This window comes from Phyllostomus hastatus, unplaced genomic scaffold (genome assembly GCF_019186645.2).
Source record: "Phyllostomus hastatus isolate PE091 unplaced genomic scaffold, TTU_PhHast_1.1 phas_scaffold_193, whole genome shotgun sequence".
Lineage (NCBI taxonomy): Eukaryota > Metazoa > Chordata > Mammalia > Chiroptera > Phyllostomidae > Phyllostomus > Phyllostomus hastatus.
In genome coordinates, this window is record NW_025334015.1 from 9558087 (window position 1) to 9576295 (window position 18209).

An 18209-nucleotide genomic window follows, 5' to 3' on the forward strand; every position below is an offset into this window, starting at 1 on the left:
ACAGCACAGCAAGAGAATGAGGCAGCACTGGGGACGGAAGTCGAGAGCATATACAGGGCAGGGCCTGCAGTGAATGACTTCACAGTTTATTGTGGATGAAGGGAAATAAAGCATCAAGAGGACAGAGGACTGCCACCCGATGACGGAGGACTGGATTGGAGTTGGTATTGCGGTGGAAGGATCGTTGAGTCCACGTATTAGATGGGCTGAGCTGGGAAGTTAGGAGGTGGTGCCAGGCAGGGCGGGCAAAGCATAGTTTTGAGATAATAGGGGTGCTGCACTTATTGAGGGTGACGAAGGGTAAGACCAGGGGAGTACATGTCTGAGGTGGGTGGAGGACACAGTGAGAGGTAAGTCGACTATATACGTCTGTTCCTGGCTCTGCTAATTAGCACTTTTACATTATATCATGATTCTGGTTTATGTGCCCAGTGCTTTCGCTAGGCTTTGGACAGCAAGACTGGAGGCACACAACTTGCTATCTTTCCTGCCTAGCGTGGTGCATTGATGCACAGTAGCTGACTACTGGCTAGTCAGCTGGTAAAAGAAATTTGAGACAATTCGGAAAATGTGAACTTCGACTAGATTCAATAATTCTAAGCAAACTATCAGTGGTTTTTTTAGGTGTGATGGTGTCATCGTATTTTAGGTATATTTTAGAGATCCATGTGAAATATTTATAGATGAAATGATGTCTGGAATTTATTTCAAAATAATCGAATGGGTATGTGTGTGGGGAAGTGGTAGGGTTATAAATGGAATAAAACTGGCCATGAGTTGACAATATTGGAATTAAGTCATTACTTTGGGCTCATTATGGCAATCTCTACATTTGCCTAGGTTCAGAATTTTCCATTATAAAAAAATATTTTAAAACTTCCTGGGAAAACATAATTTTTGTTCAATTATTAAATAGATGAGTGGAAGAATGAAACATGATCTGATTAATTTTATACACGTCACACATATGCATCCTCTAAAAGAAGTTTTAGGGACTGTCTGAATTCCTTATATTAAGTAGTGTTTGTATGACAGAACGCTATTAAAGGGATAAAGTTTATTTGGTATTTACTAGGCCAATTATGGAATGGTCAAATTAGAAATTTGTTCTGGCCTGTCAGAAGCTTAGAGTGGAACAAGAAAGTTCTTTTGACTCTTGGAAAGCCACATTTCTTGGAAGGAATCTGAGGCGAGGCAAGGGGAGGAGAAAGAACGGAATCTTGTCTGTAAGGATCATACTCTACTGAGGTGTAGTGTGTCCTGTCCTGTCTGCACTTCCCACATCCCTTCAGAGATGTGTTCCAGCTTTCAGATTTTTCAGGAGCAAAATAGTGTCAGTGTTTTAAATTTTATAGTTCCCTTTTTTTATGAATAATTTAAGACATCTCTTTGAGCAGTGTATACAGCAAAGATGAGAAATTTAGAAAGTATGTACTAGTAAAGACAATGGTTTCAATTAGAAAAAGAATCAGGAAGAATATTGTAATAAAGTGAGAGGAAAATCAAGATTTGGGGAAAATATTTTTTATGGAGTATTATGTAACCAATAAACCACTATTTATAACCCCGATCTCTTGTCCCTAGAACAAGATGCAGAGGAAGGGGACGAGGCAAGAGGCGATTTGGCCCAGGTCGACGGCCAGGGCGTCCTCCCAAATTTATCCGCTTGGAAATAACCAGTGAAAATGGGGAAAAGTGTGATGATGGCACACAGGTACTGGGGCCGACGGGAGAGAGCCCCTGCTTGGGTGCTCACTTAGAGGACTGACCAGAACTGGTGCTGCTGGATTTGGTGCAGATACCCCTCAGAGGCTGACAGTCCTGTTGTGCCGGCCCTGGGCTGGCTGTTAGTTACAGTGTGACTAGGGCAAGGCAAAGAAAAGTATATTTGCAATTATTAATGAGAACAAAACCCTTACTTTCTTGTCCTAAGTATTTGATTTTTTTTGAGATATTATTGAAAGACTCTGTTTAATTAGTTTAAAAATTAAATTATAATGCTCCAGGAGATCCCTGTCACAGTCCTTTCCTCATGAAGCGATCTGGAATATATCGTAGTTTTTACTTCCTACGGATAGTTATCTAATTAACTTTCCTAGAAGGAGAATATTTTTTCTGAGCATTATGCCGCCAGCCATTTAAAAAACAAGCAGTAATTCTAAACTTTAGCTGACAGTCCTTCTAGGACTAACCTCTGTCTGGGTAAGAAAATAATTCCTGGTTATTGCAATTGCAGGATTTGCTACATTTTTCCCCCAAGGAACAGTTTGATGAAGCTGAACCAGCCACTCTGAATGGGCTGGATCAACCAGAACAGACCGCTCTCCCGATCCCTCAGCTGCCTCAGGAAACCCCATCTCCTCTGGAGCAGGAGTCGGAAGCTCACAGCCTGCACCTGCAGCCCCAGCATGAGGAGAGCGTGCTGCCCACCCCAAGCACCCTGACAGCCGATGACATGCGCCGGGCCAAGCGCATCCGAGTAAGTGGGAAGCAGAGCCCCTGCCTCACTAGGTGCTACCTTTCTCCAGGCAGCCAGCTGGAAAGATGCTATGTTTTCCAACCTGCTTATTCACCATCCACTTCAGATTCTTGCATCTAGCTTATTACACGCTCAATCCCCTTACTTTGGGAGAAAGAATTAGCTGTTTCTCAATGTGTTTTTGTCCTGTGGCAGGCTGGGTGGCGGGCCCCAGAGTTGATCTGTTAAGTGAGGGCACAGAAGCTCCTGGGCTTTCGGTAGCTCCTGGGTGGGTCTCGCTATGGTAGGGCAGCGCTCTGGATCCCTAAACTCACAAGTTGGAAATGGAGAAATAAGTACATTTAATGGTGGTAACTATTTACATTTAAGCCAGGCGAATCCATGGCCAATCGTAGCTCTGAAGTTCATGTTGGGTAACTTCATTTCATTGTGTGCATTTTCCAAGGGGAGACTGGCCAGTGTTGTTACTCATCAGAGAAAGTGGACCTGCGTCCAAGTTGACATGGCAGGTACAACCCCCACACCCGGGGCAGCTGGACCTTAGGCTCTAGGTCAGGGAGGTCAGCGTCTCACCCCTGTGACCTGCACGGTGACTTCAGGCCACATGGCTTCCAGGGCGGATGTGTTTTGTTCTGGTTTCACAGACAGCAGCGAGGCTGAGTTAGGAGCTGCCAGGATGCATGTGGAGAACTGTACGCGTTTGAGGAAAGTGCCTGGGCTGACAGTTTGCATTCAGGAAATAATTACTTAAGCTCCTGTGGTTGCGAGCAGGGCGTGTAAAGACTTTTATTAGTACTTGATGTGTGGATGACAGGGCTTTTTTGTATAACTTTCCAGGGTTTAGTTTCTAGATGGATCATGGCTTTAGCTTATGTTTCTCTTGGTCTTCATACTTGCATATGTGCAGCTTATATTTCTTTTGGTCTTATTTGCCTGTATGCTAGAAGGGACCTTGAAAAATAGTCCAGTCCATGCCTTCATGTAAAAATGCCTTTAAACATCCATAGCTATGTGATAGCATTGAAGGGCTCTGCGCCCTCTGAGGCCGAATAGCTTTGGCGAGGCGCCTGCAGTGGAAACGCACAGCACTCTGGGCTTCATGTATATCATTTCAAAGGGACATATAAACATATATAAATACAGACCAGAAAGGCAAAAAGCTATGAACCAATACCTTCCCATTCCTCATTCTACATTATTTCCCAGTCTGCATTGCGCTGTTTTGACCAATTACTGTCTTTTCTGCTTTGGTCATTCTGATTTCTCACTAAGTCTATAGAAATACTTCCTAGATGTAATTTCTTTTGAGGGGAAAAAAACTAAAGCCTACATGTACAGTGAAGTTGTAGATACACAAGCATGATCTGGCCACGACTGTACTTGTATTCTTGAATGAGTCGGGTTACTGGTTTTGGTACAAGGTTTCTTGTGTCAAAGCAAAGGCTGTGTGCATGTGGCTTTTGCAGAGGTCAGTCTTAGTTAGGTATTTTTTTCCTCTCACACATTCTGAAAAGTAGGGCTATGTATTTTTTTCATCTTTTCTATCCAGGTTGGTAATGACCAACTGAAAGGAAGTCCTCCAATCCAATTGGTAATGTAACTATTTTTCTCTCCTCTAATGCTGCCTGCTCAGTTGGAGCTGCAGGTAGGTTTGTTTCCTGTGTTTTACATACCGTTATTTAAGTGTTTGCCTTACCTGCTGTTCTCTGCAACCTGTACTTACTAAATCCTGGTAGAAACTACAGTTTGGTTGCTACAGTAAATGCAAATTAGTCAATGGAGAATGATGATTTATTTTCCAATAGATCAGCGAGTAAATTGTGGGCTGCAGATTCCTCACGTACCAAACGAAGGGTTGGACTAAGTGATCTCCAAGGCCCCTTCCAGCTGCAGAACAGTGCGCGTGACTTACGGGTGGTATTGCATTCCGACCACGTGCTCAGCACTGTGCTGTGTACACCATAGAGTGTCATGGGGTGTCGTCCTGTAGGAACCTAATTACAGTCTAATTGGGGACACGTTGCTACTGTAACAGGGCTTCCAGTTCAGTGCTATGTTTAAAAATATAGCCTGAAAAAATATAGCCTGAAATATAGAGTGAAAAGCCAAAAAGAAAAAGAAAAAGAAAAAAAGGTGGAGTCAGGGAGTAATTCATAGACGAAGTGAGACTTAAACTGGTCCTTGAAAGAGAGACAGGAAGATGGTTGGCTGTTCTGAGGGAGGGCGGCCATCAGATGGAGGCGCAGACACAGGGACGTGCTCGGTGTGGTTGCGGGGCAGTGCGCATGCTGGCTTGGCCCTGGGCTGGGACGCCCGTGAGGGACAGCAGTGAGTGTGATCTACTGGGCCGGGCTTTGAATGCAGGGTCAAAATTATATGAAAATCAGTCAATAACTTAGGCTTCTTTACCTATTAATATTGAACTGTAGAAACATATTATGGTCTTCGCAAAGAATCTGTTGTCTCAGACTTCATTTCATTGTAAGTCAAGTCCCTCGTCACAGATTTTTGCCACACCATTTGGGCACCCTTAGAGCAGCTGGTGTGCCGTCCAGTGTGGAGTGGTTGCCTGGCTGTCACTCGGGGACCAGAAGACCCGTGGTGGATCCATCTGGGCCGCCTTCACAGTGTTTCACGATTTCTCCTGGGAAAGTGTGCCGACTGTAGCTCTCAGCTACAGAAGATACCCGAGGGTAGAAATGGCCTGCAGGCGGGTCATGGGGTTGGAGTGGTTTCAGCACTCACTGCCTTGTGATGTGAGGGTTACATTAGCATCATTAGATCAGAGAAATGCAATCTGGTTTCTGAGTACTTAGACCATATTCAGGGCTCCATGGAAATTAAAAATTTGATAAGAATAAGGTTTGTCCATAAACTTGGAAAGTGGAGCCAGGTGGCTGCCCAGTTTAAATCAAGTGTCTGAGAACCCTCACACTAATCAGCAGTGACAGAAGACTTATTAGCATAATGGATTGAGACAAAACTGCCTTCTAGGTTTGGCACCCGAGGAGAAACGGAATCCCCAGTGAGGCTGAGATCAGGTGTTGTGTGCTGTGTCCTCCCTGGGAAACTGGTCGACCTGGGCGGCTGAGGAAGGGGTTCTTACATGCCGCCAGCATTCCGAATCTTGACTCCCCGAACCTCAAACCTTGGCAGAGCATTTGTCTATTTGCAATATTTCCATAACATTTTAAAAGTCACCAAAACACTGAGAGCTTCTGTGTAAAGTAAGGCTCTGGAGAGTGAAAAGATTAGGACCTGCTAAGCAGTGCAATGGAGTGAAAGAAAGCTCTGTGACTGATTTGAGAAAGGTCTGTTCTGAAAGATCTCTGTAGATGCCACAGAAAAGAATCTTGAAATAATTCTTTTTGATTTTTGTATGAAATACATTTAATTAATTGTCAAACTTACTGAACACTCCGTGTGAAATAAGGTATTTTCTAAGGGCTCTAGATGCAAAGGAGAATGAACCCCAGTGCAGCCCAGCAGCATCCCCGTCAGCCTGGGGGGACGAGAATTACTGGCTCTCTCCTCAAGACGTACCAGTCGTGTGCGCCTCTCCTCCCCCTGGGTGAGGAGCCCTGAGACGGTTTTCTGTTGTAAAGTAACGAGGTTCAGAATTTTCAAGAAATCAAAAATTATTTTGCTTTTCCCTAAATGGTTACTTTACATCAAATTTAGTTTAGAAGTTGTTGCTTGTAAGTAATTTGAAATTAAGGGTTTAAACCTTGTTCATCGTACTTTTCTTATTGCACAAATAATGCATTAGGAGCTCCACTAATCCTTCAGTTACTATTCCCTTATACTTATATAATCATGCCCATTCAAATATATATTTTTCGAGGGATTTTTTTCATATTTTTGTGAATTGAGGCTTCATTATAATATAACTAAAGTATTGATTCTGTATTATCTGTGTGAAAGCTGATTCTGTTCACCTGCTCTCATAGAGTATGAGTTGTTTTTCCAGTGGTAGTGATGAGTTTGCACTGAGCATCCAAACGCTCTCACTTGGATTCTCAGTAACACCTGCGTGAATTTACTGGCTGATCAACGTGAGGAGTGCAGCCTGCGACTGAGAAGGGCGAGGGGGCAGAACCGAGGTGTCTAGACAGGGAGCGAGGTGATGGGCCTGACTTGGTTAGCACGGCGTTCTAACCATGGATCTAACTAGCTACATCGGGAACTTGTCCTCTGCGTTTTGTAAGCCGGGGTTGATTAGATGCACACGCCCCAGTGACGATGCGTGCTCATATGCCTTATCCTGTGAACACACATGTTCACGTAAATCTGTATCCTTTGCTTCTCTTTCCATTCTGTTTTCTTAAATTGAGACATTATTCGCATACCATAAAAATCACCCTTTATGGTGGTTTTTAGAATATTCCCACAGTTATGTGACCATCTGAACCATCTAATTTCTGACCATTTCGTCACCCTCCAAAGAAGCCCCCTTACTATCGTCTCCCTCACCCAGCCCCCAGCAAGTACTACCCTCAACCTCTTCTCCTTACCACATTTTATTTTGCTGAACATTTTAACTGAGCTTCGAACTCTTCTTCTCAAGGACTTGCAGAAGTAACATTTGGCTGGCTTGCTCCAGCCTCACTCAGGCACGTACAACTTATCCCACGTCATTTCTCCTGAATATTCAATTTTTGGTCTCTGTCACTTTGGGATTTGTTTTCTCGGACAAGTCCTCTATTAGAAATATGTTTTTTGAATATTACTTAAGTCCTTTCATAAGAAAACACATATACATAGATGCAAAAACACAGAAAACGTTTGTCTTTTCAAGATGAACTTCTTTGAGATGGCTTCATTTTTAATGTCTCACCAGAGAAGTCTTTTTTCAAGTGTGTGTCCTAAGTTTCATTTCTATGGGAACTCTGCGATGGCAGAGATCATCCTCTTTCTCTCTATATGTGCGAGCCACACATTTAATTTCCTCACTAAATAATCACATTTGTGTGTGTCTTTCAGAACGCAGCTCTTCAGCATCTGTTTATTCGGAAGTCCTTCCGGCCGTTCAAGTGCTTGCAGTGTGGGAAGGCCTTCCGGGAAAAGGACAAACTGGACCAGCACTTGCGCTTCCACGGGCGGGAGGGGAACTGCCCGTTGACCTGCGACCTTTGCAACAAGGGTTTCATCAGCAGCGCGTCCCTGGAGAGCCACATGAAGCTCCATTCAGACCAGAAGACTTACTCTTGCATTTTCTGCCCAGAGTCCTTCGACCGCCTCGATCTGTTGAAAGATCATGTGGCCATTCACATCAATGATGGCTACTTCACCTGCCCCACTTGTAAGAAGCGGTTCCCAGATTTTATCCAGGTGAGTGTCTGCTACTGACATTGCTGCATGTTTCCTTCATTTGGTGACAGAAACTGGGTTTTTGTGAAATTGAGACTGCCTGCCACCTGCATTTTCATCTCTTCTTTGTCACAGCTTCACAGTTGAGAGGAATTTTTTTCAATCAAAATGCTTTTGTTAACCACAAGGTTATTATGATCCTTCTAAATAACCTTCTTAATTGCCCAAATCAGGCACTGGCACTTAAACATTTAAGTAGTATGACAAGTAATAAACACTCTTATCTGATTACAATGTTTAAAAAACGGGTACTGGCAAAGATTGAAGACATTTGCTCCCATTTCCTGGCCTGGGGACATTGTCTTCCTGCCACTGTTCTCCTGTTCTGTTTCACTAAGGTCCTTCAGAGGAAAACAAAGAGAAAGTTGTTACATAATATACTTTGGTGTTGAGCCCTGGTCTCCTTCCCTGTACTGTGTTCTGGAGCAAAATGGGCGAGGACAAATTCCCACGTATTTATGATTTCACTTGGATTCCGAGTAATGATATTGTCATAGGCTGGTCAGTGAATAATTTAATCTAAATATCTAGTAAAAATAGTCTTTTTAAAAAAAATTTCCAAAGCAAAAGTAGTCTATGATTTAATCACAGTTCTGCTAGTGTTGGAAGTCTTGGTAATTTTATTGCTTCACATAAACGATGAGAAAAGTTGCCCTAAGGCAGACTCTACCGGCAAAAAACAGTAATGAAGCAAACTGACTTTTAGGAGTGGTTTGCTGTGACTTACTGCCTGGCCCCCTCCCGTAATGCTTCTTTGGAGATCAATGGCTAAGAGAGCTCAAGGCCATATGCCTTTATTTAAATTACCTAAAAGTACAGGGAGTAAGTCCCAGTGAAGGGGACATATGCTGGCGTCGGCTTGTCCTCACAAATGGGGAATGTGTTTTATATCATCCAATTCATGTCTTTACTTCATCAGAACCTGATTATATAGACAGATGTGATAGAACCTATTACTGAAAGGGGCTAAATTGTTTCTGTACAAGTTGGAGGTAGGGAAAAGTAAGAAAGAATGATTTTTTGTCTTCTGTAGGGATTTTTTTTTTAAGCAAGATTCATTTAAGTCCTAGGGAACTCTGCTTTTAATCTTAAAAAAAGAAAGAAAAGAAAGTGGATTCCACATAATCAGGGTTTTGCATGCTTTCTTCCTCCTCTTCAAGTCCTATGGGAGGTTGAGATTTGTAAGGCTTCTGGCTACTTATTTTGTCACTTTGTGGTAGGGATGGGGGGGGGGAGAGAGAGAGAGAGAGAGAGAGAGAGAGAGAGAGAGAGAGAGTGTGTGTGTGTGTGTGTGTGTGTGTGTGTGTGGCCTGTGGAGGCCAAATTGTCAATCACAGCGGATTGGAAAACACCACCTGGTTGACAAAGTCCATGGCAATGCTTTGGGCGCCCTCTAGTGTTGATGAGCTGCCTTTTGTCATTCCCTTTGGTGCCTGAATACCCTTTTTCTGTCTTCACTGCCAGGTGAAAAAACACGTGCGCAGCTTCCACTCAGAAAAGATCTACCAGTGTACCGAGTGTGACAAGGCCTTCTGCCGTCCTGACAAACTGCGACTCCACATGCTGCGACATTCAGACCGCAAAGATTTCCTGTGTTCTACGTGTGGGAAGCAATTTAAGGTGTGTGAGCGATGAGCAGCCGGGCTGGTTCCCAGGGCCCCTGTGGTCACGCCCGGTAAAGGATCAGCGCCTGTTTGTTTCACCAGCTTATCACCTACTTTCAAAGAACTCATGTTTGTGTTAGTTATTACGATCAAATTAAGGAAGAAACTTACTTTAATTTCCCAAATTTTTTAATTCAAATCCCCAAAGAGAGTGATAATGCATCTCCTAAGAGAATCTAAATGTATGATGAGTAGAACTAAATTGTTGTTGAGGAATTCCTAAGTGAACAATCCATTTGCTTATCAAATCAAGAGAATTTTACTGAGCACTTGTTAAGTCTGAGGGCCTGATAACTGAGTCTTGAAGGTGGCAGGGCTGTCCTGACAGAGGCAGCAACTCTGTAGGGTGTGGGGAGGGCTTCGGTTACTCTGGGGAATGTTCATGACTCCAGGGATTAGGATAAAAAAATGAAATCAGTGACCTGCCTGGAATTTAGAGGAAGCAAAGGAAAAAAGCGTGGGAGACTCAGGGATATGAGTTAAACAAACAGAAGTCAAAACAATAAAAAATGCTTCATCGGGAAATCAGATGATTCTACAAAGATGTCGTTGAGGGACACCCACTGAATATGTTTGTAGGTCGTGTTGTCATGGAAACTGGAAAAAAGTCAGAAGTGGGCTCAGAGGGGAAAAATAATTTCACAAGGGTGCAGTTGTATAGAATGTGGCAACATTAAAGAGAGCAGAAATAATTTTCAAAGCTTAAGCTTTGTGGCACGTGCGTTAGGGAGTATCATTGCATGGCTTTCCATGTGTAATACATGCTTTGGAACTCTGTGAAGGACTAGTGTGAAAAGTGGAAATGCGCCTAGGTTTCTCCAACTTGTCTTAGGATCCCTGTTTGTGGTACCAGCTGGTAGGCTGTCCATCTTACCCATTTAACAGTTTTTGATTATTTTGTGCCAGATACCACTTTAGCACCTAGGCATATATAAAAAAACTTTTCTGCTTCTATTTTACTTCCATCCAATGTATTAGACAGGATTCAGTTAGAGGAGCCAAACCACTCTGAGTATTATGGAATAAGGGATTTTCCTGTAGGAAGAAGACCTTAGTTGTAGGAGAAGATGGCGAAGTAAGAGTCTGAAAGGCGGAGCTGAGGATCAGAGAAAGGTCGTCAACGCGCCTTTGTGAAAGCCTGCCTGGTCTGGGCGCACAGATGGGAACTTGGGGGTCTGGAAACCCGGACACTTCTAACTGCAGGGTGGGCCTGGGAGGGAGAGCTGGTGTGTTGCTGCATGTTGTAGTGGCCATGGACTGGGCCAGCAGGCTGGTGGTCAGGAAGGGAGCTGGTGGCTGAGTGAGAGAGAGCAGGGATGCTCTGGAACCTCTGCATCTGACCCGGACATCAAGGCTGCAAAGGTATGGCAGAAAGGTTCAGAATCTTCCTAAGGAACGGTTTAATCTCGTGCCCAAGGGCAGAGCCTCACTAGATAAGGGAGCTGGCATTGTTTAAATTTTGTTTTTATTCAGGATGGGCTCTGCCTGATTTTTTCCCTATGGATTCACATCAACATATGTCACTAGATTAGATCCTCAGACTGGACCTGGACCATACGCTCTGTCCATAGCAAACCGTGGAATTGTTCACTTGAACCTCCAAATCCAAGCGATAAGACAGCCTTACTTAAACTCATTTCGGATTTAGAGGAATATCATCATGTCTGTTAAACGTGTGGGGAGAGAGTGTACACAGGGCTTCGTAAACCCAGTGTCCCTACCATTCGTTATCAATCGTCTTGTAGTTCTTACTGCCAGACTTACCCCGTGTGCCCTTGGATCTTTTCTACGTAAGTGCAGACGCCTTTTCTTCTCTCAGACATCAGTGTCTTTCAAATTGAAGGCTCAGTGGGATGCACGAGGTCATTCCTAGTCACTCTGGCTGTGTGCTTGTGCGTCCCAGCGCTGCCGTAGCCCCTCAGATGCTTCTTGGTAGGTTGTGGTCACTAACTTCCATTGAGTTTTTTTTATACCCCTGCAATTAAAAATTTCTGTCCCCGCTTCTCACTTCCCTGCCTTTTCAAAAATCTTCTCTCAACAGCGAAAAGACAAACTGCGGGAACACATGCAAAGAATGCACAATCCTGAGCGGGAGGCCAAGAAAGCAGACCGCATCAGCCGCTCCAAGACCTTCAAGCCTCGTATCACGTCCACCGACTACGACAGCTTCACGTTCAAGTGCCGCCTGTGCATGATGGGCTTCCGGAGACGAGGCATGCTGGTCAGTGCCCTGTGGCTCTGGGTTCCGCCTGTCGTCCTCTACTCTGTCCATTTCTGTTTCCTGGTGACGGCCCTTGTACCACATTCTGTACGGATTCGTCAGTGCGTTTTGTCCATGGCTAGGGGGAAAACCAGGGGCAGACAGTTCCCGATGGGGAGTTCTGTCCTTCCCAGTCTCCGTTCGTCCTCCTTTGCCACAGTTCATTGGAAGAGGTCTATAGCTATCATTTTTCATTACATTGTCTTGTTTTACTCTTCTCAGTCTCTGGTCTTACCGTGTTTTATTTCCCTCTTCTCATTTGTGTCCCTGAATGTAACTTTCCTGTGGGGTCTCTGCCTTCTCCCCGACTGTTTCCTTGATGTCTCTCTTTTCTGGGTGGGAGACAGCAACGGGAGGCAAGTTTTCACCGAAGCAGGGTCGGGCCAGGTTAGCTGAAACCTCAGGGCAGCCAGAGTGAGTGGGTCCTCGAATAGCTAACGTAGTTTTGTTATAATGCTGCTGAGATGCCAAGAGGAACTTAATTCTTGTTCCTGTCCATTAGCCTGTAGTAAAATTGGTTTTTGTTACACGTTGTTTTGCTTGAAGTCATAGAACCTACTGACAACGTTAAGTGAGGACTTTGTATTTCTACCAGGGGCTGGAGTCGTGGAGCATTATCTAAACTGCAGGCCCTTACTTTTTATCTCGTTCGGGGTCCTCTCTAAAGTTAGGGCATGAACTAATGAAAGGCGGGTTTGCATCCTGGGAGTTCACCAAAGAAATTCCTGCTTCGGAACTTTCATTTTTCCTATAGCCATCCTTTCATCAAAGACTACTAGTGGGCTCCGCAGTGACCCAGTTCCCCTTCAGTAACTTGCTGAATTCCTGTTGACAGTGGCTGTGCATGCCTTGGTGTCAGGTGGGCCTGGCAGTGCTGGCTCTGGCCAGATGCTGTCTCGTTTGGGGCACCGCGTCAGAGAATGTCAGCTTCCGACAGTCCCTGTCAGAGACGTCCCTTTAGCTTCTGTTCCTCATGGGGTCTATTTTTCTCTTTTCCTTCAGGTAAACCACTTATCAAAGAGGCACCCGGACATGAAGATAGAAGAGGTGCCAGAGTTAACTCTGCCCATCATAAAACCCAACCGCGATTACTTCTGTCAGTACTGTGATAAGGTAAATGGAAGCTGCCCTCCGCAGGGCGTCCCAGTGGGAGCCCCGCCGAAGCCAGCTGGTCTGCATGCAGGACTCCGTGCCGGGGCCTTGCAGCCACTCTCCATGGATGGTTGCTTGTCTCTCAGTGTTTTTCTGTTCCCACAAGCAAGGGCAGGAGGTGTGGCCTCATTTCAAGCCATCGTTTTTTCTTCAGAATTAGTGGACTTGGTTTTACGTGTTGTTCATTCTGTCTGTGATTTTTATTACAAAAGAAGAGTCTTATTACCAAGAGCTTAGTACATGGATTCATTTAAAATTTCTAAGCACCCAGTTTGTAAAATACATGATGGAGTTTGGATTTTCAGAAGACTGAGTAGGAAATGAAAAAGTCTTGTGGTGGAGTACTCTATTTGTACTATTTCATTCTTTATTTTTGTACAGTTACAAAAATGACAGAGTCCAGCCCATGTTTTGTTGTTTCATTGTAAGATTGTTTCCTCACACAATGTAGCTGTGTCAGCTTAAACGTAAGCATTTTCCAGCATAGATCCACCACTGCAGGTGCTCGTTGCTGTTGGACTTCCCATTTTGGAAGGTCCCCTGGCACCTGGTGGTCAGCTGTTGACATATGCATCACATGAGGGTGGCCGCAGACAGGCCAAAGGAGGCCCTGGCCTTAGAGACGGCTCTCTCTCCGTGACACCGCATCCACCTCTTAAACTCTAGGGTGAAGGCTGGTTTTACTACTGCTGTCTTAGAGATACAAGCTCAGGGAAGATGCCTGGCATATCTAGATGAGGTTCTTAATTTATTCTGATCTGTGTTACATCCTTATTATCTCTCATTAGATCTGCTTATTTGGGGCTACATGGTATCTATTTTATCTTGGGCTACACTCATCTCTTTCTCATTTCCTTGTAAGGAAATTGTTAGATGGTTTGGTTTAAGCAGGAAAGTGGAACTGTATACTGCTGTCACGGCAAAGCATTTGAATTTGCAGGTTTATAAAAGTGCCAGCAAGAGGAAAGCCCACATTCTGAAGAATCACCCTGGGGCTGAGCTCCCGCCAAGCATTCGGAAACTGCGCCCTGCGGGCCCCGGAGAACCTGACCCCATGCTGAGCACCCACACCCAGCTCACGGGCACAATAGCCACCCCTCCCGTCTGTTGCCCCCACTGCTCCAAACAGTACAGCAGCAAGGTAAGGGACGGTGTCTGACCAATTGGGACCAAGGCCACGGTTTCATGACTCTTGGGAGAAGGTGCCTTCTGCCAGATGCTCTGACGGCTCCTGACTTGATGGGGGCTGACAGAGGTGCTAAGGCGCTGTGTCCTCAGGTCAGGCTAGGAAGAGCCTGTGGGGGCCTCTCCCCAGAATGAGCACTATGTGGTGGCCTGAGCACATGACTAGGTTCCTTGATCCTTGGCCCGCCCCCTGAGGGTCTCCTATGGGCACAGTCTACGCTCACGGCTCATGAGTGCAGTCTTCCAGAAAGACCAGATGAGAACTCGAGTGATGGTTCTTGGAAAGGGGGTGGTTGTGGCTGCGGGTCTTATGATTGACTGCTGCAAGTGGTGGCGGGACTAGAGGGTGTGGGGGCGGGAGGAGGTATTCCTACCTTGCCTGACGGTGTGGGGTCACGTGATTCTTTAATTTCTCTTCAGCTTCATCTTTTTCCCCTCTTTCATAGCATTGTGCCTCTTTAGAAAGGGCAGAGTCAGCATCACTCTGGTTTTTTAAAAAATGGATAACATAAGAGACTTTAGGAACATTTGCAGGGTTTGCATGTGAGAAAGACTGAAAATGACTAATTCCAGTAATTATCCTTGGTTTTTGCCATGCTTTTTCAGACCAAGATGGTACAACACATTCGGAAGAAGCACCCAGAGTATGCCCAGCTCCCTAACGCTTTGCACACACCCTTGACGACAGCCGTGATCAGCACCGCTCCCGCCGTTTTAACCACAGACAGTGCCACGGGAGAGACTGTGGTGGTAAGTGCGGGACTGGTCAGCTCACTGCATCGCCTTGAGTGCTCTGCATGCCTTTCAATGCCAGAGCCAGGTCTAGCTTGTTATTGGCTGCAGATGTAGCCCATTGTGCTTATGATGCTTATGCTTGGGTCTCCTCTGTGAAAGGGGTAGCAAGACATTTCCAGTGCTGAACTTTCAGTCAAGATGGCAGCATAGACAGAGATGGTTTGCCTCTTTACACAACTACATCAAAATTACAACTAAAATAGAACAACCACCACTCAGAACCATCAGAAATTACATTGAATGGAAGTGTGACAACTATGGAATTAAAGAAACCACGTCCATCTGGACTGGTAGGAGGGGTGAAGATGTGCAGAGGCCTGGTCCCTCACCCACGTGTGGTGGATAAAAATTCAGGAGGGATATCTCTGGAGTAAGGAGTTCCAGCCTAACACTAGGTGCCGTAGCCCAGGGTTCCAGTGCCAGGAAGATAAGTCTCCACAACTTCTGGCTGCAAAAATCAGCAGGGATTGAGTTGGTGGAAGAGACTGCTGGAGCCCCAAGCAGTTCCTCTTAAAGAACCCACACATGGACTCATCTATTCAGACTCACTCCCTAGCACCGGAGTAGCAGCTTGAAAGGCACCAGTGGTATACAGGGAGGAACTGAAGTGTCTGGCATCAAGGCGATCAGAGGCCATTGTCCCTTTTCTAAACCCTCCCTGAACGGAGCCAGCAAGCTGGCACCATATCTGAGACTCCGTCAATCTGGCTAATACAGCTTGACCTGCCTTGGAGATCCCTAGAGACTCTGCCCCGCCCAACTTACAGGCCCACCCAAGCTACTTTTCCATATGAATAACTGATCATGGCTCATGCTTCATAACTTCCTAAATCGTCTCAAACAAGGAACAGCTGGCCTCAGCCACAGGCCTGGCCCTAGCAGTAGCCAGGCTAAATTCATAGCTTTGCCTGGGAATCTCCAAGCCCAGCACAAGTGGCAGCCATTACAGATTGCTTTATAGCTCAGGCAGGGTGCCTCAGGCAAAACGAAGGTTGGGGCTGACCATGGCCTACACTAACTGGGAAACCCCAGGGCCAGTGAACCCAGTGGACAGCTATAGACCACATCAGAGTACCACCACGCTGCCCCTGCACAACTGACCCCCCATGGAGAGCAGAGGGTGGTGGTAAGTGGTCATAGCCAGTTCTTACAGCTGATTGGCCTGGGTAAATCCCTCCCATTGAACTGCTGACAGCAGCCAAGCCTCAACTTCAAGCAGAAGATATACGTAGCCCTCACAAAGGGTGTATCTTGAATACCCAGCTTGGGTGATAGGGGAGGCTGTGCCGCTGGACCCTACAGGACACCTACTACATTAGACCACACTACCAAGACATGGAGTCAAAGCAGCTTACCTCATACATAGAAGCAAACACAGGGAGGCTGCCAAAATGAGGAGACAAAGAAGCATGGCCCAAATGAAAGAACAGAAAAAAACTCCAGAAAAAGAGCTAAACAAAATGGAGATAAGCAATCTATCAGATGCAGAGTTCAAAACACTGGTTATAAGGATGCTCGAGGAACTTAGTGAGGACCTCGGCAGCATAAAAAGAGATCCAGTCAGAAACGAAGGATACACTAATTGAAATAAAGAACAATTTAACAGTAGAGTAGATGAAGCCAAGAATCAAATCAATGATTTGGAACATAAGGAAGCAAAAAGCAACCAATCAGAATAACAGGAAGAAAAATGAATTTAAAAAAATGAAGATAGTATAAAGCAGCCTCTGGGACAACTTCAAGAGATCCAACATATGCATGATAGAGGTGTACCAGAAGGAGAAGAGAAAGAGCAAGAAATTGGAAATCTATTTGAAAAAATAATGAAAGAAAACTTCCCTAATTTGGTGAAGGAAATAGACATGCAAGTCCAGGAAGCACAGAGAGTCCCAAACAAGATGGATGTAAAGAGGCCCACTGCAAGACACATTGTAATTAAAATGTCAAAGGTTAAAGATAAAGAGACTATCTCAAAGCAGCAAGAGAAAATCAGTCAGTTACCTACAGGGGAATTCCCATAAGACTGTCAGCTGATTTCTCAAAAGAAACTTTGCAGACTAGAAGGGATTGGCAAGAAATATTCAAAGTCATGAAAAGCAGGGACCTACAGCCAGGATTGCTCTTCCCAGCAAAGCTATCATTTAGAATCAAAGGGCAGTTAAAGAACTCCTTAGACAGGAAAAAACTAAAGGAATTCCTCATCACCAAACCATTATTATATGAAATGTTAAAGGAACTTGTTTCAGAAAAAGAAGATAAAAACTATGAGCAATAAAATGGCAAAAATGTAAACCTATCAACAATTAAATTTAAAGAACAAACTAAGAAAACAAATACAGAGACAGAATCATGGATACAGAGAGCATTTTGATGGTTACCAGGTAGGAGGGGAGTTTAGGGGAATGGGTGAAAAGGTGAGATTATTATTACCTATAATTGGAGGTATAAATAGGTCCTTACAGAATAGCCATGGGGATGTAAAGTACAGTACAGGAAATGGAATAGCCAAAGAACTTATACACATGACCCATGGACATGAACAACGGTGGGGGGGTTGCCTGAGAGAGTGAGGAATGCTGGGTGGAGGGGGAGCAAAGGGGTAAAAATTAGGAGATAGCATAATCAAGAAAATATAATTAAAAAAAGAAATTTCCAGTGCTGCTCATTGGCTGCAAGGTTGTTAGGACCTTGAGGCTAACTCTGTGGGGCCTGACATAGACAGAGAGATACAGATATATAGGAAATCTTCCATCATCTCCTCATTTTGGAATTTTTTCCATGTGAGCTCAGGGCTAATTTGTAAGTTCCATGATCCACCAGTGATACAAATTAAATTTCTGTAGGATTTAAGAGCTCTGAAGTACCGTTATCAACTAATGTGTTTTGTGTCAATTTTGTAGACGACAGACCTGCTGACTCAAGCCATGACAGAACTGTCCCAGACCTTAACAACAGATTACCGAACGCCGCAAGGGGACTACCAGAGGATCCAGTACATCCCTGTGTCACAGTCCACAGCTGGTCTTCAGCAGCCTCAGCACATTCAGCTTCAAGTGGTGCAAGTGGCCCCGGTACTGGACTGCGTTTATTTCCCTTGACCTGCGTGAATGCCATATTGTCACCAGCGAATAGGGCACCAAGGCTAACCAAAGCAGCCGGCTCCCAGAGCTGGTGTGGGACTCTGCCTATCAATGCAGTGGGCTTCTGTGTGTAAACTCTGAGTCTAAGGCATTATACAACTTCCCTGCCACAGCCTACAAAGGGCTCTGGACTTAGTAGCATCAGAGATCTCTGTCTAGAGCAG

General features: G+C 44.9%; 1 protein-coding gene across 3 annotated transcripts in view; it reads left to right on the plus strand.

Annotated features, from left to right (window-relative positions):
• PRDM10 (PR/SET domain 10) overlaps nt 1–18209 on the plus strand; it is a 99115-nt gene that overhangs the window by 68465 nt on the left and 12441 nt on the right. For all 3 annotated transcript variants that reach the window (XM_045860307.1, XM_045860308.1, XM_045860309.1), the window contains 9 exons: nt 1585–1714; nt 2237–2479; nt 7463–7810; nt 9314–9469; nt 11555–11734; nt 12776–12886; nt 13866–14066; nt 14717–14860; nt 17806–17976. In XM_045860307.1, coding sequence (XP_045716263.1) covers nt 1585–1714; nt 2237–2479; nt 7463–7810; nt 9314–9469; nt 11555–11734; nt 12776–12886; nt 13866–14066; nt 14717–14860; nt 17806–17976 — 1684 coding nt within the window. The remainder of the gene's footprint in view (nt 1–1584; nt 1715–2236; nt 2480–7462; nt 7811–9313; nt 9470–11554; nt 11735–12775; nt 12887–13865; nt 14067–14716; nt 14861–17805; nt 17977–18209) is intronic.